Below are 24,901 nucleotides of genomic sequence, written 5' to 3' on the forward strand. Positions count from 1 at the left end.
GATCCTTGGCCTCATAGCTGTCACACGGACATTTTTGTGCTCAAGAAGCTGCTCCTAGGATGCTATCTGATTGCCAAGGAACTCTAAGTTTAACCTGAAGAAGATTTCTATGTGAAAGAGGTGGAAAATTCCTGTAGAAGAAACTAAAAGTAATTTTTTTCCTCCTAACTGACTCCTAGCTGAAGCACCTCTTGGGCAGCCAGTTCCAACATGCAAAGCTATGTCCAAAAAAATAATAAATCCTAGGAATGACAATGGGCTTAGAAACCTGCTTGGTCCATGAAGTAGATAACTAGTGTTCACTTATACCACAGAAGGTGACATACTTTGGTGTTTTAGTTGCCTGTGGTGTTGCTATAATCAGTTTTCCCTCTGCAGGGAAAAAAATTAAAGTATTTCTGTGGAAAAGCTTTTTCTCCAAAAGCAGAGGAAAGCAAGCAAGCGTTCAGAAATGTAGCCTGGGGGGCAGCATGAGTGCTTCTGACAGTGCTAAGAACAAAGACACTGTAAACTACAAAGCTCTTCACTTGGTATCAGTATTCCTGCCAAAAACCCTTCAGATTTACCTGTAAGCAGTAATTACAGTATGGGTAAGGATGTGTTTATTCTGCTGTATACCTGACCAGATAGAAAGGAGCCCAGCTCTGGAAACATCTCACAGGTACATTTATTAGTCAGGATCAATCTGTCTCAAAGCATGACCCATTTCATACCCCAAATGGCATTTCATTACAGTGCAGCTGCACAAGCCTCTGTTCTCCCTGACCAGATCCTTGATTTGCCAAGTCAGAGGGTAGCACAGCCCTTATTTACACACATCACTTCCTGGATTTGTTTAGGTTTGAGCACAGGAGTTCAAGAAAAGTCTTTGGTTTTGTCCTAATCATTTGAAAAGCTTCTTTCTTTTCTTTCTCCACTGTTTATTGTCCCCATCTTCAGTATCATCAGGAGGGTCTGGCATTACAAAGCCATCAGTCATTTTATAATAGACTATTGTGGAATCTGTCTCAACTATGGCCAAGGTAACTGACAGCGGGGTGTCAGGATCCTCTGGGGGGAGAGAGGCTTCTTTCAGTATTTCCCTTAACCTAGAAAAAGAAAAAAATTCAGTTAGAAAGGAGTCCACAACCACCTGTGATGGCACAAAGGCAGAAGTGCACAATTGCTATTTTTATTCAGCCTAGTTTTATTCTGCAAACTTGTCTTCACTAAAGAAAACATCGTATCTGTTCTAATAAAATTCCAAATTCATATAATCAAGAAACAAAAGAAAATAACAGAGAATCTTATACAAATATACCGGTTTCATACATTTCTGTTGGAAATGGCACAACATATGCTTCTAAGCTTTCCTTAGGTGCATTCCTGTGCACGTGCCTCAGGCATCCTTCAACTACCACAATCCTAGCATGGCAATCTCTAATGGCCCTGTTTTCATTAGGCTAAAATAAAAAATCTAATTAAATAACACCTGGTGTTCAATTAGAGAACTAAATAATTAAGACTTGATCCATCTGTAGAGGCAAGTCTTCCAGTCTCTGTGCCACAGTTCTCTGCCAGATTGTGGAAGACCCAGGAGCCCAAGCCAGGTTTCTCTACCTCCCTGTCTAGACTAGAAGCCACAAGACTAATGTTCTTCAGGACAGTCAGCATAAATAATGTCTTCTTTAAAAATTCAAGACAAAGTTATGCAATTTTTCCTGTTTAGCTTATTTTAAGAGTAACATGGCAGTTACTTTTCGGTTCAGAGCTGAGGACAACACTGATCCCTGGAGTCTTTGGATTCCTGGCACGACTGGGGAACAAGTACTGAAGGAGAGTGGTGGCCAGGGGCAGAACAATAAAAACCCCCACCCCGAGATTTCCACAGGAAGCTTCCTCCTTCATCCAGAGGGCTTGTCTGGGATTGCTGGAAGAGGTTATATTCTGGGAACAGGTCAGCTACACACTGGGAAAAACCACCCTCACTTCACCTGCCCTGGAGATCTCCCCCACCAGAAGACATGCATTTCTGAAGCTGGACACTGCAGCTGAAAATAAGGCTCTTTCTAAATGCATCAGCTTTCAAACTTTAATCATCATCTTCCTTTGAAACCTCCTTGATCCCTTAATAAAAGCCAAATGGAAGGCGGCAGAGAATAAAGAGCAGCCTGGAAAGCCTGCACTGTTAAGCCCGTGACCTTCTTAAGATCCATCTGTGTTCTGAACTGTGCATAATTCAGCCTGGCTAAATCCAGGACTGCCTTGCCTTTTGCTTTCACCACTGGCCCATACATAAAGCAAGGCAATACAATATAGGCAGTGATTGCATGCAACAGGGATACTGTGAAAAGCTACAGTCTGGCTCTCCTACAACAGCACACTTCATAACAACTGAACAAATAAGGTAAGAAAGACTGTACTGGCCACCTGGGCACCTTCTGCTCCTGTCACTTCCAGCCCCTGTTCAGGGGTACACAGCAAGAATCCACTTGTCACGCACGGAGTCATGGAATGATTTGGGTTGGCAGTGACCTTAAAGGTAATCCAGTTCCAACACCCCTGCCATGGGCAGGGACACCTTCCACTAGCCCAGGTCACTCCAAGCCCCGTCCAACCTGGCCTTGGACAATTCCAGGGATCCAGGGGCAGCCACAGCTTCTCTGGGCAACCTGTGCCAGGGCCTCCCCACCCTCACACCTCACCACCAAGTGTCTGGACGAAGCTCTGAATAAATTGGTGAGGCCAGACAACTGGCAGAGACCTACTGAGGAAAGAACTATCCATGGCTTTTAGGAAGCAATGGATATTAATCTCTCTCCTTCTCCTGGGAACATGATATAGAATTAACAATAAAAGACCAAATAAGAGGACACAGCTACCCACGAAAGATATTTTGGGAGCCAAAGAAACCAAACTGCTGTTGAGTGTGGACAGCCCCGTATCTGGGAGCAGACTCAGGCAGTGTCTGTATTCACCTGTCAGCCAGGGCCGAAGTTCCTTCCTATTTTCTTTAGTACCTATCACCATTTCTCCTCCTAGTCTGTTGGGGGATGGATGGAACACTGAGGCCTTAGATCTAGACTTCTGATCATTCATGATTTCTCCTTACACTGCAAGATAAACTCCTTATAGCAAGCATCAACATCTGCACCTTTATTTCCCTCCATTTAGAAGATGCACCATGACCCAAACGCGGCCAGGTCCTGACAACAGATTAACCGCATTTCTTTGCATTCCTGACTTACTTTTCAGGAGACCAAGTTCCAGGGTTTATGTAAAGGGTACAAAGCCATGCCACTGCCTCAGGATGATCTGCTAAGTGCTGTCCCCAGAGTCCAGTGCTTTCCACTGCACATGGGGAATCAGCTGCTATCGCCATAAGGAATTACAACTGCTAATGCAGTTTTCCTCTTCCCCATTCTCTCAAACAGGCAACCCAAACCAAGAGCTCTCATTTGTGCATACCACAACTAGCATAATGCAATGCAGCACATCTGCAGACTGGTGAGAGGGTATCTTTTAGAAGAATAAGCTTTGGAATTCAGGAAGTCTGTATCAGACGCCGCCGTCCCTTCCTCTCCTCCCCTGAAGGCATCACCGTCAGCCTCTGTGTCCAGCATATTCACATTTCTCTGCACCAGCAGACATTTCAAAGGAGTCAGAGAACATCTGGGTTCTGATTTCACTGCACTTGCTACCTGCCATAAACAGGAAGATGAAATATTGCAGGAATGATATAGCTTTTTGATGTATCTAACACCGTTTAGGGAGAAAAAAAAGACAAGAAGTGTTGTTGGCCTCCTGAAATTCAAAGAATGCAAGTCTGACCTAAACAAGGCAAGAAGCCTTTAATTTAAGAGATAAGCTCTCAAGGCTGCCCATCTCACACAACAGTTCTATTCAATGACTGAAATTAAGCCCTAGACAAGAAGCTGGTGTGTTAACACCCCCAACAGAGCCAACTGATTTCAGTTACAAGTTCATGGTTATAAATAAGCTCCTTAATGACCAGTACACCTGCTGTACCATACAGGTGATGTCAGTTATAAAAGACGGGGTTTGCTTTAATAAAAGTGGATTTAATGTTTCTGAAAATGTCAAACGTGAGAAGCCTCTGGAACAGAGGAAACCAATACATGCAGCAGAATGCACCATGTCACTTTGTCACCTCCTGAGGGACACAATACTCCATCACCTGAGCAAGTGTTCATCCATAGGCTCAGCCTGGCTAGGGAGATCAGGGGCAGTCAACCCTATCCATGCCAACTTCTCAGGATTTATGACAATAACCACCTGGTTGGGGGGGGGGGAAAATCTAGAGCCCCAGGAGAGCACACAGAACAATCAGTCCTGAATGTTCCTGCAATGCACAGGGAGAAGTCTGAGCTAAAATACCCTGCCAACCACTCCTTTCCCTTCTCTCTCCCTCCTCAGGAAGAAAAGCCAAGTAAAGTGAGTAAGTTCAGAAGTTCCAGAAGTTTCAGGTTTCCCACACAAAAAGGCAGGTCTTGAACAAAGGCACCGTGAAAGGAAAATAACATATATAAGCTAGGGGAATACAGACATCACAAGAATTACTGGAAAAGTCTTATTTAAGTCCCATAAGTAGAATAAGATTAAGTATTTTTTAATAAGTATTCTCATCTGTTACAGATCATGCAGTCCAAGGCTTCCTGAAAGGAAGGCATAGCCTGAAAACCCATTTCTGAAGACTGATGGTGCCTGCATGTTCACTACAATCCAGAATCTGCTCCCAAAAAGCCAAATACAAGCAGGACAAAGCCCTTATTTTTCACCCGGGAAGCAAACTCACATTCACCTCACATTGCAGAAGATGCAAAGGAGTTCACCTCACACAGTGAAGGGGACACTGTTATCCAAAGTAAAGAGCTGGCATTTCTAAAGCACTTTGCATCAGAAAAAGGGCTTGGAAAAGCTTTTCTAGAAAACTACAAACTACTGTCAATAGAGGTTGCTTTTTTTCTACCAAAGGATTAGTCTTAAGAGCAAGTGTAACTTATTTAACATCATGCAAGGACCACTCAAGTGAGTGTAACAGCACTGTAAATGTTACCTGTATCTGCCTTTACTAAATGGCAACAGTGAGATTACCTGGTCTTCTATTACTGTTGTAATTAATACCTTAAAACCAAACCAAAACCCAATAACAAAACAAGGAAATCCATACCAATCCATCCAAAGAGATGAGGGGAATTTTCCATCTTTCCCCTATCTCGGTACTAAAGTAGGCCTTCAACACCCATCAGAAATCTGTGCTGTCTCTCCTAATGATCTGCTCCTAAGAAGACAACACTGCCCTTCTCTCCCCAGAGAAAGAACCAGGTGTACAGCTGGGGACTCTGAGGCAGCTGTAGCTTGAGGTTTCAAATCACCGCCCAAAAACTAAGAATAGAATCATAAAAGAAAGACAGCACAAGCAGAAAGTTTTGTGATGAACAAAAGAGCATTTCATTGCCACATCCCATGCAAGCACCTCTGAGAAGCAACGTAACACTGAAAGCTCAGAGCAGTTTTATGGAGGTTGCATAGTGCTCCATTGAGCTGAAATGGAACTACTGCCTTCCATCCCATAAAAGCCAAAGGCTTTCAATCTGCCCTTTATACTTGGATGAATAATTCATTGCAGGCTTGGCCAGCCCCAACCGCTCCCTCCCCTCCACCCAAGGCAGGGCTGCAGAGTCAACACAAGTTGGTCTCTGTGCCACTAGCAGAGATCATTACTCGGTGCACTGGAGCATGCCATTGTACCACACTGGGTCAGCACCAAGCAGGGGAAACCTCCCAGGAAGCACAATTCCTTGAATTTAGCCAGCACAGTTCCCCATCAGGAATGCTGCTCCAGGCCCAGCTGCAGGGCAGGCAGCAAGATTAACCCAGTGCCTTGAAGGATGTGAGAAGGAGCACACGGTGGTGGGAGAAGGTGTAAAAGGACACCACTATTCCTTGGGGTTTGTTTCCAGATTACAGGAATGGGGAATGCTAGAAGAAACTCAGCTTTTTGTAATTGGAAAAAAAAAAACCCTACAAAGCAAAGCAAACACCATGTTCCACAGCGGTCAGGAAAAGGAGTTGAAACCCTGAGGAATATAAAGACTTTTTCTCCACGGAAGTTGAAGACAAATCACACAAAACGGAGGAATCAGAATGCAGCAAAGTCCTACAAGACACACCAACTACAGCACATTCACTCACAACACTGTATAACCAACTCTGCTGTAGGAGGCACATCAATCCCAAATAAAATACTAATAAAGAGTCTGCATTTAGGAGCCTTTAATTACATTTTCAGTGTGTGATTTACTGTATCAGTAAACTCAGATGATGCTTATAGCAGGAGAGTTACTGACAAAACCATCAAGAGGATGCAAGATGAGAATCACATCACATTTCCAGTGCATTTAAAATAACAGGACTTCTTCAGATTAGATATTTATTTCACAATCTATGGATTTTGAATAGAGTAAATCACTTCCAGTCCTCAGATTTCTTTCTCAGGATGTTTATCAGCTTTACAATGAAACATTTAAATTAAGTTAGCATTTTAACAATAGAAGTCTTTTCCTCAGCCTAAACCAAACTTTGCAGGTCTCCATGACCTCAGGCAACCAACTACATCCTTCATTTCCAACACTTGCACACAGAAGACAAACAGGGCAGGGATATATAATTTAATCTGACAGTTTATCAGTAACATTTTGCTTAGAGAGTGTTATTTGTCTAGGACAGACAGTGTCTAATTCTATTAGATCTGGAAACTGAACTCCCTGGTCCTCGAAGGACCAAGGCTTTCAAGGCTATCTGAAAAATCCAGCTGTCAACACTGTGAGCCCTCCTACCTTTGCTAAGCTTGGTTTATGCAAGTCATTCCTACCAGCTCTGAAGCAGCACTCCCAGTATTTGACTGCTTCCTCTCCTTTGGGAAGCCACAATTCTGGAAAGCACTGACAATTAGGTACTTGGTGTGCACTAAGGTGTCCTGGTGAGCAGCAAACACATCCCAGCCAATGGACCAACAAATTCCTCCAGCAAGTCTGAATCCCTGCAGAATTCAGAGGTGTACAAACACACAGCTCTCCAAACCTCAGAGAGTGGGCCAAGACAGACAGAAGCTGCACCGTGTTCCCCAGGTCTCTGCTCGCAGAAGGTTCAGCAATCTTCATTTGGAGAGCAAGCACGCACAGCACGAAGCAGACTGCAAGAGACTATTTACATTGGTGGTCTCTTTGCTTCAGAGCCCATAATTTTGTGATTCAGCAAGTTCCTGTGCAGCCCTAAGCTGTCAGGGCAGGATGATCAGCTTCCATCGAGCTGTTTTAGAAGTGGGCAGTGAGCTTAGTAAGCAGAACAGCTTCTGCCTTCAGCAGTTAACTGTCATGCACAAACTGGACACTATGAAATCTCATCACGGGTTAAAAACATTGTGCAGGTTATTTTTCTTGTAGGGCACTTGTATTTGTAATTTGCTTAGGTGTCTCGCTGGTAATTTCCACAGCAACTTTACTGTGGCCTTTTAAGGACACACTTTCCAGTGGCAGCAAAGTAGGAATCTTCATGAGACACCTGGGAAGACAGAGCTTGGCTGACGTGGCTTTGAAGAGGAAAACCACCCTTTGTCTCTGGAAGACCAAGCCCACAAGAGTGATTGACTCCTATTTGCAAATGTGAGACTGTTTCAGCACATACATAGTAATAAAATCCATCAATACCTAATAAATTATTCTCTTTCCCCTCACCAATAAGCTCTTAGAAAAACACAGAGAAGAATGAAGATGGAAGTCTGATTGCAAGGGACTGATTTGTCACATTCAAAGCTACCCAGGCCTTACTGTTAAGCAAGGAAATGCTGCTCATAAATGCTGCCATTTACTGGCTGCTTTTGTTTTTTTGCAGTTCCAGGCCCAGAAATGGGGATAGAATGTTTTCACTTTCCCAAGTGTCTCCAAGGGCTTATTTTCAACATTAAGTGAGGTGCATTCACTCGTACTCATACCTCCTCTACTTCTAGCAGATAACACCAAAACTCAAGGCACTGCTTTGAACAAAATGTAGATGCACGTTCAACAACACAAACACAAGTGCACACAATCTTCCAGCCTGACAACACCCATGGATATTGAGCACATACAGGCTTTTACAGACTCACCTGGCATTCCAGCCTGGGATTCAGCTCATTTTAGTGACAGCATGCCCTATGTAGTTGCTCTGTAGCAAAACCTAGTCACAAACTGTACTTTTAATCAATGTGATGCATTCACTCTTTGCCTCCCTAACACATATCCTTCCAGTAAAGGATTCCAGACACTCCGGTGCCAGAGGCAGAGCAAACAGTATCACCACAGAACAAACAAGGTCAGAGGCTCCCAATGAAAAGCTCCAATGACACAGTGAAAGATAGGACATACATGCAGTGGAATATCTGTCATTAAAAGTCAATCAGAACACACTTCTGGCCTTGACCCAATGCCAGGAATCGAAGTTTCCAGCCTAGGGGGAAATGTACTGTGTTAAACAAGCACAACGACTCAGCACGTAGGTGGAATTCCTCAAAGATCCCACATCCTAATTTGCTGCCTTCTTTTCCCACTTAAAATCTTGTTTGAGATGAGAACTGCACACTCAGATCACTGAGTGTGATCTGCTTCTGGATGACACCCAGCATTTCATCCTGCAAGACCTCTCAACAGCCTTCCTCTGCTGAGATTACACCATATTTCTCTTGCAAGACCAAGCCCACAAAAGTGATTGAACAATACTTGCAAATATAAGATTTTTTCGGTACATAGATAGTACTAAACCCCATTTACTCTAGTAAATCATTTTCTTCCCCCTCACCCAACGCACAGCAAAGTGAAGATAGAAGTCTGTTGGCAAGACAGCAAACTGTCACTTCTAAAAACCTAAAAGTAAAAAAGCAAAAACATCATTCCTAGAGTGCACACACACATCTACTAAGTGTAATTAATTAGCTACCTACTACTGTGTCAGGCTGCTGCCCAGAGAGCAAGAGGGAACAGCAAAAGCCTGCAAGATCTGTAAAACCAGCCCTGAGCCACCTCCTACCAAGAGCAGAAACAGAAAAAATTGAAAAATGTACAACCATATTATGCTGCTGAAATAGTCCAGGTCTTCAGAGACATCACAGGGCAGACTGGCAAATACCAGCAAAAGAAAGAAGTCTTTATCAAGGTGTAAATCCCATTATGTGTCTGAGCTGCTCTAAGGGCCAGTTAAAATACACTAAAATTACTGAAGTGGAAGTCCTCTAGTCTGCAAATATCTGCAATATCACACATTCAGAGCTGTCTTGAGAATTGCTCTGCCATGTGTAAGGACAGTAAGTCAAAAATAACAGACACATTAAACTCTAGATAAGTAAGAGGAATTTCCTGTTGAAAGTAGCGTAAGTATAGTTTCAAAACAAAAGCAAACCAAATCACATAAGGTTTATCCACAGACTTGACAATAAAACAAACTTATTCTTAGACAGGTCCAAGTGGATTTCTTTCCTCTTAGGTACTTTTAAGTCCAGCAACTCGAAAAGTATCACTAGATTTCCCAGACTATAAAATCAGCACAAGAATGTCCAAAACATAAGCTGTGAAGGTCTTTTATCTAACCTTGTCTCTCAAACACATACTTTGGTATCCATGGTTATCTCCTAGAGCACATGCAGCTCTAAACAATAACAAGTGTTTAGCAGCAGGCATCAGTTGCTGCTAAAGCTGACATCCAAGCACCACTTCCAGAGCGGGAGAGGCAGAAACTGATGCAAAGTTGAGATTTCTTTAGTGTTCCAAGCTGCCTGTATGTTTGCAGCACCCAAATTAACTCTGCTCACAGGCTGAGATGTTGCTTTCCTACAACACTCCTTTGTTTCCCCCGTCCCTTCCACTCTTGACAAAACCATCAGCAGCCTGTAAAATACATCTGTGCTTCATTTTATGTCACTGGTAACACGAGACAAGCACTGACCACATCCTCACCTCTCATGGCTTATCAAGATGTGGGCAGGCACCGGCACCATCACCTGGAGACCCTCCTGCTCTCTCGCACGTGCATGTAGACACACCAGTTGCAGTTCTGCTACTCCAACAGGCTTCACCTCGTGCCAGTTTCTCCCTAGAAAGGTTCATCAGTGATGAGAAGGACCAGGACACAAAACACAACTTTTAATCATTCAAATATAATATTCAAGTTAACATCTAAGGTTCTGTTTTCCCTCCCTCTCCTCACAGGAAAACTGCCCCGTTCATCTGCCAAATTCCTCTTCTGAGACAATCCTGTTAAAGAAACCCATGGAGCAGGTACCAGCCTGCTGACTGCAGATCTCCGCTGAGAGATGGTAAAGAGGGATCTGTCTGACAAAGCTTTTCTTCCAAAAAGGCAAAAAGAAGATAAAACCACAGAGCTTTTGTCATCTGCAGCACTGCAATCCAAATCTGGACTTTATCAGTATCCCGAACTGAGAAAGAGCAGGTGCTAAAAACATGATTCATGATAATACACAGCCCTCCCCTTCTGCTTGAAGGGGTAAGGCTGAAGCTTTTGCTGCACAATTACAGAAACCTTCTCTTAAAGCCTATTAAGGCATTTTCTTCAGAGGTGTAACAATGACAGACACAGCATTTTCTGGCCTGTAAAATCCCTCCCTTCCCTGACCTTGAGAACCACCAGGCTCCAAGCAAAACTGAAATACTTTTATTAGGCTGGCTGGCTGCCTACTCACAGTCCCTTTTCAATAAAGCCAACTTGGAAGGACCCAGGCAGAAGTTTACGTATCACATAACTCTGTTCCACTCTTAGCAGACACCAGAAGACTACACTGGATTTCACAGAATCATTTAGGCTGGAAAAGCCCTTTAAGATCAAGTCCAGCAATTGACCTGACACTGCCAGGTCCCCCACTAAATTGCATCCCTAAGCACAACATCTACAGTTTGTTATAAATTACTACATTATTACATAACATTACCACAGTTGTTATAAATTACTGTCACCACACTTGCAAACGATCTCCTTTCCTAGAGGAATCCTTGCCCTTTCCAGAAAACAGGCCAGCACACATCAGCCATTTGCTAAATGGTACCCTTAGTGAAACACTATGATTTAGTAACTTCACATTAATCGACAAATGAGGACTCTATGCACAACTACTGAACCTGTAACTTTACCTTTCTATGTTCCTTTTCCTTCCCCTACTCCTCTTTTGCTTATTTTTTGCATGCTGCCTGTCTTTGCCCTGGAACCCTGCACCTCTAAGTGCTGGATAAGATCTTTGTAAAGTCTCCAGGTAGGCACAGGATAAAAACCTTCAGCAACAGAAGTTTCAGAAAGAGCACCAAGGCCTTCCTAGGAAAGGTCCTGCCAAGGCCTTCCTAGGAAAGGTCCTGCCAGTGCATAAACAATTAATTTAACAGCTCCTACAGGCAAAGACATTTGTTGAGATGTCCACCCAATCAATTCCATGATTTACCTTCTAGGAGGTCCAGGTACACCAGAAATGCAGCGTAGACTTGAGTACTGTCAGATATATCAAGTGACATCATTTCTGTGAACTGAGACCCAAAAAGTAATGTTGGTGAAGGAAAACACAAGCTATATTAAGCATGCACAGACCAAACCCAGAATCTGTACAGCCCTAGGAGCCACTGAAGCCTGAAACCAGTTTTAAGGCAATCAAAAGCAGAACTTGTTTTCTGACGGTATCTTAAAAGCTCCTTTTTCCGCATTCCCCATATCTTGGCACTTAAAAAAGCAAGCAAAATAAACAAATAAATGAGAATTCACACCTATTCCTGGAACAGCTCTAGCTTTGTGCAATTTTACCTATTTTTGAGTAAATCGTTTTACCTATTTTTGCTATAGCACATCAACACAGGGTGATGGCCAAAATTAAACTCCTCCGTGGTTTTGGTGAGCTAAAAATTAAGATGGAGTTAACATTTAAAGGCATTTACGTTTCCTGACTGCGTTTCCATGATTTACAACCCCCTCCTCTGCTGATCCGGGGCATTCCCCGACCACCCCACGAAGGCCGGAGACCCCCTCGGGACGCCCAATATGTGTTATACTGACATCTCCACGCGCAGCACACCTCCTGGGGGGGCCCGAGACGTCCCTCAGAGCCATGACGGAGGAATCCTGTCCGGATCCAGGAGGCAAACCGGGACCCCCGAGTGATCGAGCGCCCCCCGCCCCGGCCTACCGTGGGGTGAGCCGTCATCCAGTTGCCTCCAGCCGCCCCTGCCCAGCCGCCCTGGGTCCGCCCGCCCGCGGAGGTGCCCTGGCCCGGGTCGGCGCCCCCCTGGCCCGGGTCGGTGCCCCCCTCGCCCCCCTGGGTCGGGCAAACGCCCCCCGTGCCCGCCCTGGCCAGGGGCTCCATGCGCTGCCCGGGCTGTGCAACGCGGCTTCGCTCCGGGCGGCGCCGCGCGGCCCAGCGCTCCCCGGAAACGGCGGCGCCGCCCCAATGGTTCCGCCCCAACTTCGTTCCGCGCCCCCTCCACCTCCCCAGCCAAGGCCAAAGGCGCTGCTTTAAGCCCGATAAATTTTATATATATATACATGTGTATATTCCTTATCACAAAGGGTCCTTTCCCGATACCATTTTCTAATGGCTAATTTTTTCTTATTTATTTATTTGTTTATCTATCTATTTGTTTGTTTGATTATTTTGTGTCCAGGGAATAGAAGTGCTGGCTAAAATAGAGATTTTTTTTTATTTATTTTTTTTTTTTAACAGGCCAACATCCTCGGAATTGCTTAAGGTCGTCCCCAATGTGACTTCCTGCAGTTACAACCCACATACCGATTAAATACATATATGGATTAATTTTCAATGATGCTTTATTATAAGATTATCATCAAGCCTAAGAAGAAGGGTTAAAGTGTTAAAGCAAAGAATATTTAATTAATATACGGTGGCTGAAGCTTTCATAGACTGCTTAAGGGATATAGATTCAAGGTATTGTTATTAAAAGCACCTTGTACCACTTTACTAGAAATATCTCTGACTTCCAACAAGAATCTGCTTTGCCTAATGCAAAGTGTCCCAGGTCTGGCTTACCGGCTCCATCTGCCTTAGTGCCTCTTTGGATGAATTTCAAACACTGGTTTGAATGAAGTCAGGCCTGTCTCTGTCTCTGAACAGCCTCAAGCTGGTGTCCATGCAAAACAAAGCTGTGTGCTGTTTGTAACATCAGGTGAGAGACTGCAAAGACATCACTTGTACACTGGGGTTGTACTTGGCCAGGCTACACCAAGAAAAATCTGGCTGAGGTTGGAAAATGTCAACCATCTGCACTGACTCAAGGAAACACCAAGTATGATCTTGGGAAGATCAGTTTGACGCAGGGCCTACTGAAAAGTGAACTGTCCTGTCTTTAACCCTTCTTCTTTATAGGCTTAATGATTATTCTGTAATAAAGGATCAATGAAAATTAATCTATACATTTTTAATACTTAAATTGGTGTGTGTGTTGTAACTGCAGAAAGTCATACTGGACACAAACTTAAGCAATTCTGAGGAGGTTGGCCTGATTAAAAACCACTATTTTAGCTAGCCCTTCAACTCCCTGGGTACAAAATAAATAAATAAATAGACAGGAAAAGTAATCCAGTCTCTGAGACTTTCATGGAAGAGTTGGCAACAGTCATTTACTCAACTGCTGGGAAAATAATTGGATGGATTTGAGTCCTCAGAGATGAAGAAGTAAATGAAAAGAAATAGACTTGTCTATAAATATCAGCAGGATAGATCCTCTGTTTTCCACCGTGTGAGAAACAAGTCTAAATTAGAAGAAAGCTGCCTCAGAGAAAATTTGTCACCTGTCAAACTGAGGGAGTATGCCACTGCCAGAGACAGTTCTCTCAGCTGGAATCTTCGTGTTTGATGTGGATGTTTAGAGGAGGCTGAAACAAATGGCTTAAATTAATTTCTGTGGGACTTAGATCTGCAAAAAGCTGCTTCTTCCTCAAAGCTGAAATATTTCACCACACAGTGGCTCATTGTCCTGTCACAGCAGGATTGAGTATGGGCTAAAAACAAAAACAGGATAGAATTTTGGCCACTAATAAAGAGGTCAGAATGTGCACAGATTTCTTTGTATATGCACATAAAGTAACATGCATTTATAGATGTTGGAATGACATGAATTGTCAGGGTAACTGTTTACCTGAACTCTCCAATCTTTCCCCCATGCTGTGTGGCTGGGAGTGAGAGACTAAGCTGAGTTGACTCCTTTCTCTTATGCATGGAAGAACATCTCATGTTTCAGGCATCTGCTGCTCTCTCTCTTTTGTGTGCCACAGGAGCCAGCAAGCACCATGAGTGGTGTGAGTGAGGGGAATGTCACCCTGAGGAGCAAATTACTGGTTTTAGGATGCTGCTGGAGGCATTGCATTTGCCCTCAGCAAATTGTTATGGCTCCGATGCTGTTCTCAAAATAGAAAATAAAGGAGAAGTGTGAAGAGAACTGAAAATACTTTAGATTTCACTGAAGACATTGAGAGCTGCACAGGATAAAAAGCACAGTCAGCCTTGTGCAAACACTGACTGCAACACCACCAAACTGGATTGCACCTTCACACTTTGCAGGTAGAACAAAGGTTTTGCTTCCTTCCAGATCTTCCTTTCTTTCTGGGGGGAAATAATCTCTGCTTGGCCCTGATCCTGACCCTGCATTCCCTCCCATGAGAAGCGCCAGTGTCGTCATGACACATCCACAGGGGAGGCCTGGCCAAGGGGAGTCACAGGAGATGCATATTTCTCCTGAAGTCTCCTAAAATCGGGATTGTGACCCAGCTTGAATATGCAGTGGATGGAAAATGCCAGGTTACATCCCTCCACATCAAGTATAACTCAGTAGCATTAGTCCCCATCCTCCAAACTGGAACAGTCCTGTGGGCAACAGCAGAATTCTGTGTGTGTGGATTCAGCTGGCTCCTGTGAAACCCTAATCGCTTCACACAGGCTACAAAGCTGCTCCTTCTATTTGGTTAATGAATCCAAGCATAAAAGCAACATGTGGCAAACTAACCATGAAAGAAAAGCCTCATTAATGTATCATTCTAGAAGGACAATTATAAAGGTGTCATGAAGGGCAAACAGGAAGAATATATTTGCAGTAATTGTTCAGGACGATGCTTACAAATTGAGGGAGTTTCTCAAATTTTAGTGCAGATGATTCTGTGACCTTTGGAGATTCTTTATTGAAGTTTCCTAGGATGTTTTTGTGTTAGTTTTTTTGGGAGTCATCTGATCAGGAAACTGAGACTATAATTTGGTGTGGGTGATAAATTAAGTTCTATAAACAAAGAACAGCAGACATGAATTCACTCTCCTTATATTTGAGTTTTGCAAGCATACAGCCAAGAGTGCTGCCTGCTTAAAGTGGATCTGTCTGCATTGGAGAAACCACCTACCCACAGTAAAACCCAAATATGCCATGGTGGGGCCCTTAGAGTTAATTAGAGATTTCATCTTGAAAAGGGTTTAGCATGCCCAAATCCTATTAACTTCTAAGACAGCTGTGATTACTATGCCCCTTTTAAGATCATGACCCAATAATTTTAATTGCTGGAACACGCTTTATTTATTTTGATGGTAAATTGTCGTTGGTCCATTCATACAAATGTTTCCAAGGCAGAAAAGTCAATGAAATACAGGGAATATTCTCCTTGTATTCCCTTTCTTTGAAGGAGAGGTGCTGAGATCTGGGGTTGTTCAGCCTGGAGAGGAGAAAGCTCCAGGTAGACCTTAAAGACCCTTCCAGTACTTGAGCAGGGCTTGTAAAAAAAGAGAGAGTGACTTTTTAAGTGGGCGGATAGTGACAGGACAAGGGAAACATCTTTAAACTGAATCAGGGTGGCTTTAGACGGGATACTGGGAAGCAATTCTTCCCTGTGAGTGTGGGGAGGCCCTGGCACAGGTTGCCCAGAGAAGCTGTGGCTGCCCCATCCCTGGAAGTGCCCAAGGCCAGGTAGGAGCAACCTGGGCTAGTGGAAGGTGTCCCTGCCCATGGCAGGGCGGTGGAACTGCACGAGCTTTAAGGTCCCTTTCAACCCAAGCCATTCTATGACTCCATGATATTAATTTTCCAGCCACGTTCCAGCTGGGACAACAGCACTGAACACATCCCTCCTGCAGCGTGGGATGGGCATGGGGTGTGCAGCTGCTTCACACAGACATCGCGGGGATGTTTGACCAAACCTCTGATATAAAAGCACAACTAACCTTCATTCTCTACCTGCGTGGGAATGATGAGGGTTAGATCTTCACAGAAGCAACGAACTAAGGGATGTCTTCGCGTTCGCACCCGCGCTGGGAGGGAACTGCCGAACGCCTCCTTCAAACCCAAACGTGGTTTGGTGAGAAACGTGGGGGTTGCGACTTTCGCCGGGCCCAAAGGCGGGTGCTGACCGCCGCCTCCCGGGGGACGCGGGGATCCATCGGGATCCCACCTGCGCTCCCACCTGCGCTGGGGCGGCCCCGCGGGGCCGGGGCGGGGCCGGCGGAGGTGCGGAGAGCCGGGCTCGGGGCTCGGGCCGGCCGGGCGGGCAGGCGGCGCTGCTCCGCTCCTCCTTCTCCTCCTCAACCTCCTCCCTCTCCCGCCTCCCCGTCCCGTTCCCCCCTGCGGCGCGGCCGCCCCGCACAGCCGGCGCGGCTCCCGCGGCCGCCCCGCGCCCATCATGGCTGCGAGCGCCGGGCGACCCCCACTCCTCCTCCTCTTCCTCCTCCTCCTCCCGCCGCTGCTGGGCGGCTGCGGGGCCAGCCCGTCCCCCCCGGAGCCGCCGGAGCCGCCGAGCCCCGAGCCCCCGGCGCTGCCCGAGTCGGCTCTGCAGCAGCCCACGGTGCTGCTCGCCATCCTCGCCCGCAACGCCGCGCACACGCTGCCGCACGTCCTGGGCTGCATCGAGAGGCTCAGCTACCCCAAGAGCCGCATCGCGCTCTGGTAAGCGGGGAGGGGTGTGCGGGGCCCTCCCCGCGGTCCCACCCCGGCGGGGAGAGGGGGCTGTGCGGGGAGCGCAGGTAGCGGGGCCGGGGCACCTCAGCTCGGAGGGGCAGCCGCAGCTCCCGCCGCGGGAGCCGGGCTTTGGCACCTGAGCACAGCTCGCCCACCCGTCCCGGGGTCCCCCGGCTCCTGCGGGGGAGCCGGGAGGGCTTTGCCGTGAGCCCGGAGGGAGATGAGTTATCCCAGCAAAGCTGGCCTGGAGCCTGGGAACATTCACCGCCCGAGCATGTGTCCAAATCCACAGGCAGGGAGAACTCCGTCTGGGAGCGTGGGGCTGGCTCCCGGCTGGTAAATCCCGGGCTTTGTGGGGGCTGGGTGAGTTGTGCCAGGGCTGGAGAGCAGGCGGGCTGGGTAGGTGCCGGTGGGCATTGAAAGGAGCATTGTTGCCAGGCTGTAGGCTGGAAGATGGATTCAAAGATGTATTCAGAAATCGCAGCATGGGGGCAGCTGTAGTGGTCAAATGGGGGTCGGGATGGAGGAATTAGAGCAATCTGGGAACTGGTCAATCTGTCTTTGCAAGGGGACAAAGAAAAAAATAGTCTTTTAACCTGAGATAAGTGTTGGGAGGAACAGGAGTTGCTTGGAAGGCCCCAAAACAGGTTTTCTTTTGAACTGTGGTAATGGTGTAAAATAAGAAATGGTGCTATAGGGCCTGATCCAAAGTTCGCTGAAGTCTGTGGGGAGGCTCCTGTTAACTTAAAAAGTCAATAAGGTTTAATTTTACTTTGTATAAAGGGATGTGGGAAGGACCTCCCCCCCCCCCCCCCCCCCCCCCCGGTCACGTCACTGAAGTGTCATTAAACAGATGCTTCTGTGTGTGCTTCAGGAACGTGGCTGGGATTGTGTTCAGGTACAGGGCTCTGCAGAACATCAGTACCTGGTATAATCAGTGCACGCTCTCTTTTACCTTTTTTTTTATCCTTTTGAAGATGCACAAAGAAAACTGTGCTGTTAGCCCAGATTTGGGGTGCCACACTTGTGAATTACAAGTAGAATTACTGTGGAATTACAAGCTGGTGTGGGGCAGTGGGTAAATCCACACTCAGATGAGTGTAGATCCATGACTCTGCGTTCGTTTGTATCAGTAGGAATTTTGCCAGTTTGGATTTCATTGTAGCAGATGTGTATAAGAACAGATATTATCAGACCCCATATGGCCTGTGATTCAGCTAAGCTCAGTGTTTATAAAACCTTGTGGGAGTCGTAAGTGCATTCCTGATCACCAAAGCAGAGTGGATCCTCACGTGCCTTTCTCACTGTACAAGTGTAAAATAAGTTTTGGGCTTTTTCTTTTTTAAGTCCTGTAGATAATTGGTTGGCCCTACAACTTTTTTTGTAAATTACTTGCATCATTCTCGTTAAACTTAAGGACTCTACAGTGTTGTGTGAAAGTATTCATGGGAACTTATTTTAAGGTAACTTAAAATATGCTAAGATTCTTATAAGAACATCACTCTTTTTAAGGGGATTGCACACAGAAACAAGATATGGTTAAACTGGAAAATCTGTGGTTGAAAATGTCAGGCTTTATAAAATGAGAATGACTAAAATGCCACAGCCACTGGAAAGGAAGTTCTGAGGATGCTCTGAGTTGCCACAGAGAGTGAGAGGTACCTATAGGGTGTCAGTGATTCCTTGGAGAGGTTTAGTGCAGTTCACTTCAGCTCCCCTGTAAGACTTTTCAGAGCCGGAGATGTTGAGGACACAAAGTACCCACCCAGAGGAAGTGAGTATGGTATCTATCAAGTCTCCTGAGAACAAACAAAACCATACAGTCCATTTCTGGAAGCATCTTGTATTTCAGAGTCCTTTCAACAGATGAATTCCAGGATTTACCTGTGTCCCTGTGTTACTGGTATAGTTTGGTGAGAAGGACAGGGAAGTGGTGTTTGTCAAGGACTCTCATTCCTCCATTGCCACTTATATTCTACTTCAAAATTCTCTTGAGTTAAGTCAGCATTTTAAAATGCCCAAATGTAGGTCTTAAGAATGAAAATTAAAAGCATGTATCATCTCTCAAGCTCCCATATGCTCTCTTTGCATAGCTTGAGGGCTGAAATTCAACAGTGGATTCCTCAGACGAATTTCTAGAGGGAAGTTTTATGAGTGACAGTAAAGATGGGTTAAGAGATAATGAGTTTGAAGCAGGCATTGAATTTTCTTTGTGCAGTCTGTATCAATTAATCTCAAGCTTTGTTATCCTGATACTGAGCAAAAGATGTACGCTGGGCAGCCTTGTGCTCCCTTCTTCCCTTTGGTCTTAATTATGACTTAATTTGGGACTTAATTCTGAAGACAGTAGCTGTCGTGGTGAGCAACCTCAGAAGAACTTGCTGGCTACTAATGAGTTGAGCAGGACATCTGGCCTGGGGCCAGCTGGCATGTAGTGACCCGTGGCCTTTCAGCTAAACCCTTCCTTCCTTTCTTACTTCCCTCTACAGGAATCAGGAAGTTGCATCCGAACTGCCTCCTAGGCTGGTCCCTGGCCTGTCTTAACCTCAGCTGTCCTTGTCTTGGAGGATCATAGGTCATTCCAGGTCATCCCAGGACTGTACTGATGACTTAGTGGTGGGAATTTCTGTGAAAAGTGCTCCTGTCTCTGTCCTGGCCCGGCTGAGCTTGTTGGGATGGACTTGACTGTAGGCAGTCTGTGAGCCTTTGGAGCTGCCCATCCAGGTGGGAACAGCAATGCCTCCCAGCTTTAGCCACAGAACCCAGCTTCCCTCTGTGCTCCCCGAGCTGGTTCTGGTGTTGCCATGGAGGAGTAATGCTGGAGGTGACAGTCACCCCTTCTTGTGAAGGAGGAAAGGTCCCAGCTCTCCCCTGGGACCAGTCAGCTCAAAAATACGCAATGCTGTGAGAAATGCACTGGTGCCCAGCAATGGGAGAGAACCTTAAGAAGACATGGCTTTTGGACTCAAGACAATCTAATTTGTAACCAGGGAGAGTTCTTCTAATGGGCTCCTTGTGTGGCTTGGCATGATCAGCAGGGTGGGCTGAGCCCAGCCCAGCCAAGCTGGGAAACTTGGACGTGTGGGGAAGGTGGACAGCATTGTTTGTGCTGGGGTTGGAGAGCTGTTAAGGGAGGGAAAATGATCTCTATCTTGGACAAAAATGACCCAGAAGTTACACAGTCAGCATGTCCCAACCCTCTTGTGGGTTTTTTGTTCTGTACTTTATCAGTGCTGAGTGTGTTTGAGATCCGTTTGATTATAGGTGCAGAGTATTTGCTTGTTGGACAGGTTCATCTTGGCTGTAGTGGACAACCTAAAAGTCGGTTTATTCAGAAGTTTATCACATTGCTTTACATTTTCCTTAGTCTTGGATTAAATGGTGGTATAGCAAAGAAAGTTGTCTGTAATTTCATCTTTAAATACCTGCTATTTCATCATTGTGGGCCATCTGCTCCCATCTTTTACTAACCTGAGGATTGAATGCCTGCATAAATTGAATTGGTGCTTGAGAGCAGTAATTAGGTTCTTTTGTGCTTGAAAAAAATCTGTGCTTGCTTTGAGGATCACAGTGTGCTTAGATTTCACAAATGATAATGTGAAGGATAGTGAGATGGGTGGAAAGCTGGAATAAATCCCAGCTGAGAGATCAGTGGATATACTGTAACACAGCTCCAGGGAGTGAATGGTTTCAACTTAAAAGAGCTGGTTGTAGCTGAAAATAGAAGCTGATGAGATCAGTATAATAATTATACTTAATAATTACATATTATTAGTCTAGCTGATAATACTGTACCTGAGCATTTTCTTATTTTTCAACAGTTTATTTTTCAAATGTGAAAAATTCCACATAAAGGACTAACGCCAATGAGATGCAGGGATCATTTAAATCTTTAATGGCTGCTATTGCTCACAGGGAGGTGTTGGCTTTCAAATGCCCTATGCTTTCTGTCCTTGTTTCCATTTGAGCAAGGAGGTCACTTTAATCTTCATGGTCACTATTAATCACTTAGGAATGCTGAAGTTCCAGTGTGCTGGCTCTGCCTCTCCTGCTTCTGTCCACTGGTGTTTTGCATCTATTTCAGATGTGCTCACCTGCACTGTGACAGCCACATGGCAATATTAAAACATAGGGTTTAGAAATTCAATTGACTTTTCATTTGGCTTGTTGTTTAAACCTGTGGGATTTAGTTTCTCATTAGTATTTGTAGGTATTTTAAATGTATTTATTATATAGTTTTAATAACAGTCATAGACTAAGTCGTGCTAAGAGAGGTTAGACTTGCACAGCCTTGGATTAAGCCTTATGATTAAGGTGATGTTCCCGTTGCCCGAGATGTTGCAGAGAGTGTTTCTACCAGAGAACTTGCATTTAGATGACTACATCAAAAGAAAGAATGGGAGTAAATACTTCCAGTTTCTACCTGGGGAAATTGGGGAAGAAAGGTTAAGTAACCTGTGCAAAATTCTTGAGTTTATCAAGACCGGAGATAGTATTCATAACTCACATTGCTTGCTGCTTCTTACTTGTTGAGGCCACTTTTGCACTCAAGTGCAGTAAATTTGTGTAAGAAATGGAAAACCAGAGAATGCTAAAGAACTGTTCCCATCCCAACATCCACAATCACTGGGTTTTTTTGTCCTTTTGGTCTCTCTCCCTCATCTAACTCTTGGCAAACTGAAGCAAGTGATATCATGAAATTGTTCAGTAGAAACATTTGAAGGGAAACCAAAAATTACTGCCATGCCTTGCTGAGGTCTGCGTGGCAAGACGTAACCTACACTTCAGCTAAAACTTTGCAGTTCTGCAGAGAAATGTTAGAGGCATCAGCTCTGTGATGGCAACTGCTGAGTAGCAGGAGCTTCTTTGGTTTTTCCTGCTGTGCTCACATGTTGATGCCTTTTTGATGCCATTAAAAAGCATCTTGTTGCACACTTTGTATTAGGGTCTACCAGACATCAAGGTGAATATTGGGATATTTCATGAAATGAATAAAAAGCCCCCCAGAGGTGCAGGGATTATACTGAAAAATTGATGTCTTGAAGTGTCTTTTAACCTGAGATAAGTGTTGGGAGGAACAGGAGTTGCTTAGAAGGCCTGTGAGATTATTGACCCTAATACATTGTGTGTGTTGGATCTATTTTTTTAATATCTGAATCCTGCATGCTCTGTATCTCTGAAAATACAACCATTTATTTGGTCTGGTGTCTTTTGGCAACCACATTTTGAGATAGGTCTGTCCCTTGTGTCATTGTTTTCCTGGTGCCTTGTAGTGCAGTTGGTGTGTTTGGAGTTTGGAATCCCATAAAATAATGTCGTCACGAAGAAACAGCAGGACAGAGTTTGATAGCAGAATGATATGATAAACCTTTGGACGCTTTCAAAGGTCAAGGAGAACTAGTTTTCAAGATTTTTTTGATGTGTACAAAGTAGGGGTGAAAAGACCTCAAGGGGTCGCCTAGTTTATTCCTGCCCAGGGCAGGATCCCACTTCATCCCCTGTTTGTCTATTGCCTGGATTTGGGATTCCTCATCCAGTTCAGGCTGCAGACTGTCCAGGCTGTGTGCTGGCATGTCCTCTGAAGAATCTTCAGGTGTGGGGGACGTGGAGGCAGCTGTGGGAATGTGTCAAAGGACCAGCTGCAACCAGTATTGGCTGTTAAGCACTGGTGTTAATTTGTCCCTAAAAAAAAAAAAAAAAAAAAAGGCAATTTCACCTGTATGTTCCTGGCATACAAGCTATTTCAGCTTCTTATTTCTGGAAGCAGAGATCAGTTAGGTCTGATCCAGGGGAAGCAATTCCTGCTGTCATTCTCTTATTAGAGAGGGAAAAAAAGCTTCTCCCCTTCCTCAGTGCTTCTCCAACTGGCCTAATTCACGGATCTCCTAGGACAGTTAACACTGGAAGGCACTTCCAAAGATTGTCTGGTCCCTGCTCAAAGGAGGCTCAGGTGAAGGCTGCCCAGAACCATTTCAGGTCAAGTTTTTAATATCTCAGGGAGGGAAACTCCACAATCCCTGGGCAACCTGCTCCAGTGAGACTGTCACTGTCAAGGAGTGTCTTGGAAATTTGTATTGGCTGAGGGCAGTAGAAGTTTGGGATGAACTGTTGTTCCAGCAGCTTTTTTTCCCTTCTCTTTTGCATCTTTCTGTTAAATGGAGCATGTCTTCTTTTCAAAAAACTGCCTGATCACGGCTTATCAAATTCCTGAGGAATTCCAGGTGTCTGACTGCAGCTGGAGAGGGGTCAGTCCCTGGGAGGTGTGGCAGGGGCCTTCCTGAGGAGAGAGGAACAGGGGTTTGCACTGAAACAGAGACTGAAGGGCTTTTTTGATCCTCTGTGTAAATTATCACACACCTGCAGTTATTTATCGGAGTCCCCTGGGACTGAAAGTCTTCACGTACTGGGTCAGAATTCTCTAAAAATGGGTCTGTGATACATGTGGTGTGCAGAACATCACCCGCCACCAGCGCTCGCTGTCGGTCCTGGGAGACACCCTGAAAGACCATATGGGCTGCAGGGCAGAGAGGACTGAGGTGATGTGGGGTGCTGTCTGTGAGAACCTGGAATTTCCTTCCTGTGGGATGATAGCTCAGGCTGGATATTATTTCAGTCTCTTTCTGTGCATCTCATTTCCTTTATTCTAGTGAAGCACAGTGTACACTGATGGTGCTCCTCGCCAGGGGTGGATTACAGCTAAATGGGGCCCACATGCACCAAAGTTTCAGGGTAAAGAAAGATAGGAATAAAAAAAAATCTTGGTGTTCTCTACAAGGTGGATTTTTGACCCTCTTCTGCCAAAATGCCCAGATCCTTCATACAAGCATGTGGCACTACTGATAGGCTCATCAGTAAAGAAAAAAGGGATTTTTTTTTCCTTTTTTTGTGTACAATTTGCTTCACTCAGTGCCTGAATCCACTTTTTGAATATGAAATAATTGGTTTCGGTTATGTGTGCAAGCACATGCATTTGTCTATATATCTGTATCTGGTGTCCTTGGATCAGAGCACTTTTATTACTGTAAAATGACTCCAGTTTTCTTTCTGGAGAATTAACAGGGAACCTAATAACTACGTGGTGATTTAAAACTTTTTCCAGCTGACTAGGAATCTGGTATATGCTTTCAAATGGAGTTTAGTCACCAGAGTTTTCTGCAAACTGCTTTGGTTGTGACACTGTTTTGTAATGTAATGTGTTGATCCTCTTCTTCACAGATGTGGCACTGCTGAAAAATGGCTTAATTTTGTATCAGAGACTGAATTCACTACAGAAGATTGGAATTATGTTCATACTCCTGCATATCTTCCTTGTTTTTCTTTGGGGGAGGTGGTCACTTATTTGAGGTAGCCATAGAACATGCTACAGAATGAAATCTCATTCAGAAGTGAAGGCTGGTGTCTCTTCTGCTTTTATTCTGACCAACTATTTACATGGTTAATATGTTTTTTCCCCCTTACTGGCATGTAACTATACCATCAGGTAAAACAATGTGAATTTTTTGGATTGGGAATATGTTTTTGCCAAAGTCTGTCCTTACTCCTTTTCCAGGGACTGTTAAAACATGGACACTGCTGGGGATCCCTGCATCAGTGTCATCCCTGATGCCTAAGTGGTTGTAATACATGGAATTAATAGATTTCCAGCTGTTTGCCTTTTGTTCTGTCTGGGTGCACTGATAGGAGTCATACACCTCTTCTAAAGAGAAGCAGATCTTGATCTGGACCAGAACATGGATTAAGTTTGAGCCTGTCACCCCTGGAGCTCATGAGGATCTAAATTCATGCTGAAACAGAAGATGGTGGGTGGCCATGTAAGCTACAGTGCCATGGTAGGGCTTATTTAAGCTCTTTCACATTAGTTTTGTAAAGCTTAATCTCCAATAGGGAATTGTTTATTTTTACGTTTCTTTTAAGCTTTTTTTTCCTGTAAGGAGGAG

At 44.9% G+C, this 24,901-nt stretch overlaps 2 protein-coding genes across 2 annotated transcripts in view; one reads left to right on the forward strand and one right to left on the reverse strand.

Moving 5' to 3' along the window:
* Positions 1–643: 643 nt before the first annotated feature.
* On the reverse strand, positions 644–12,404 carry TSEN15 (tRNA splicing endonuclease subunit 15). Its single transcript, XM_032696757.1, has 4 exons — positions 12,209–12,404; positions 11,477–11,558; positions 9,987–10,122; positions 644–1,088 (listed from the first exon to the last, which is right to left on the reverse strand). Exons 1-4 carry the CDS (start codon positions 12,383–12,385, stop codon positions 884–886), a joined length of 600 nt encoding a protein of 199 aa, XP_032552648.1. The 5' UTR covers positions 12,386–12,404; the 3' UTR covers positions 644–883.
* Positions 12,405–16,680: 4,276 nt separating this feature from the next.
* Positions 16,681–24,901, forward strand: part of COLGALT2 (collagen beta(1-O)galactosyltransferase 2) — a 47,669-nt gene continuing 39,448 nt past the window's right edge. The window contains exon 1 of the mRNA XM_032696755.1: positions 16,681–16,952. Within this exon, the coding sequence (XP_032552646.1) occupies positions 16,690–16,952 (263 nt within the window). The 5' untranslated portion in view covers positions 16,681–16,689. The remainder of the gene's footprint in view (positions 16,953–24,901) is intronic.

This window comes from Chiroxiphia lanceolata, chromosome 9 (assembly GCF_009829145.1).
Source record: "Chiroxiphia lanceolata isolate bChiLan1 chromosome 9, bChiLan1.pri, whole genome shotgun sequence".
Lineage (NCBI taxonomy): Eukaryota > Metazoa > Chordata > Aves > Passeriformes > Pipridae > Chiroxiphia > Chiroxiphia lanceolata.

Coding starts and splice junctions, on each gene's coding strand:
- TSEN15 (XM_032696757.1), bottom strand. CDS start 12,385: ATGGAGCCCCTGGCCAGGGCGGGCACGGGGGGCGTTTGCCCGACCCAG. Junction 10,123..11,476: donor GTACCTGGACCTCCTAGAAG/GTAAATCATGGA, acceptor GAACCTTTCTAG/GGAGAAACTGGCACGAGGTG. Junction 1,089..9,986: donor ATCTTGATAAGCCATGAGAG/GTGAGGATGTGG, acceptor TTCTTTTTCTAG/GTTAAGGGAAATACTGAAAG.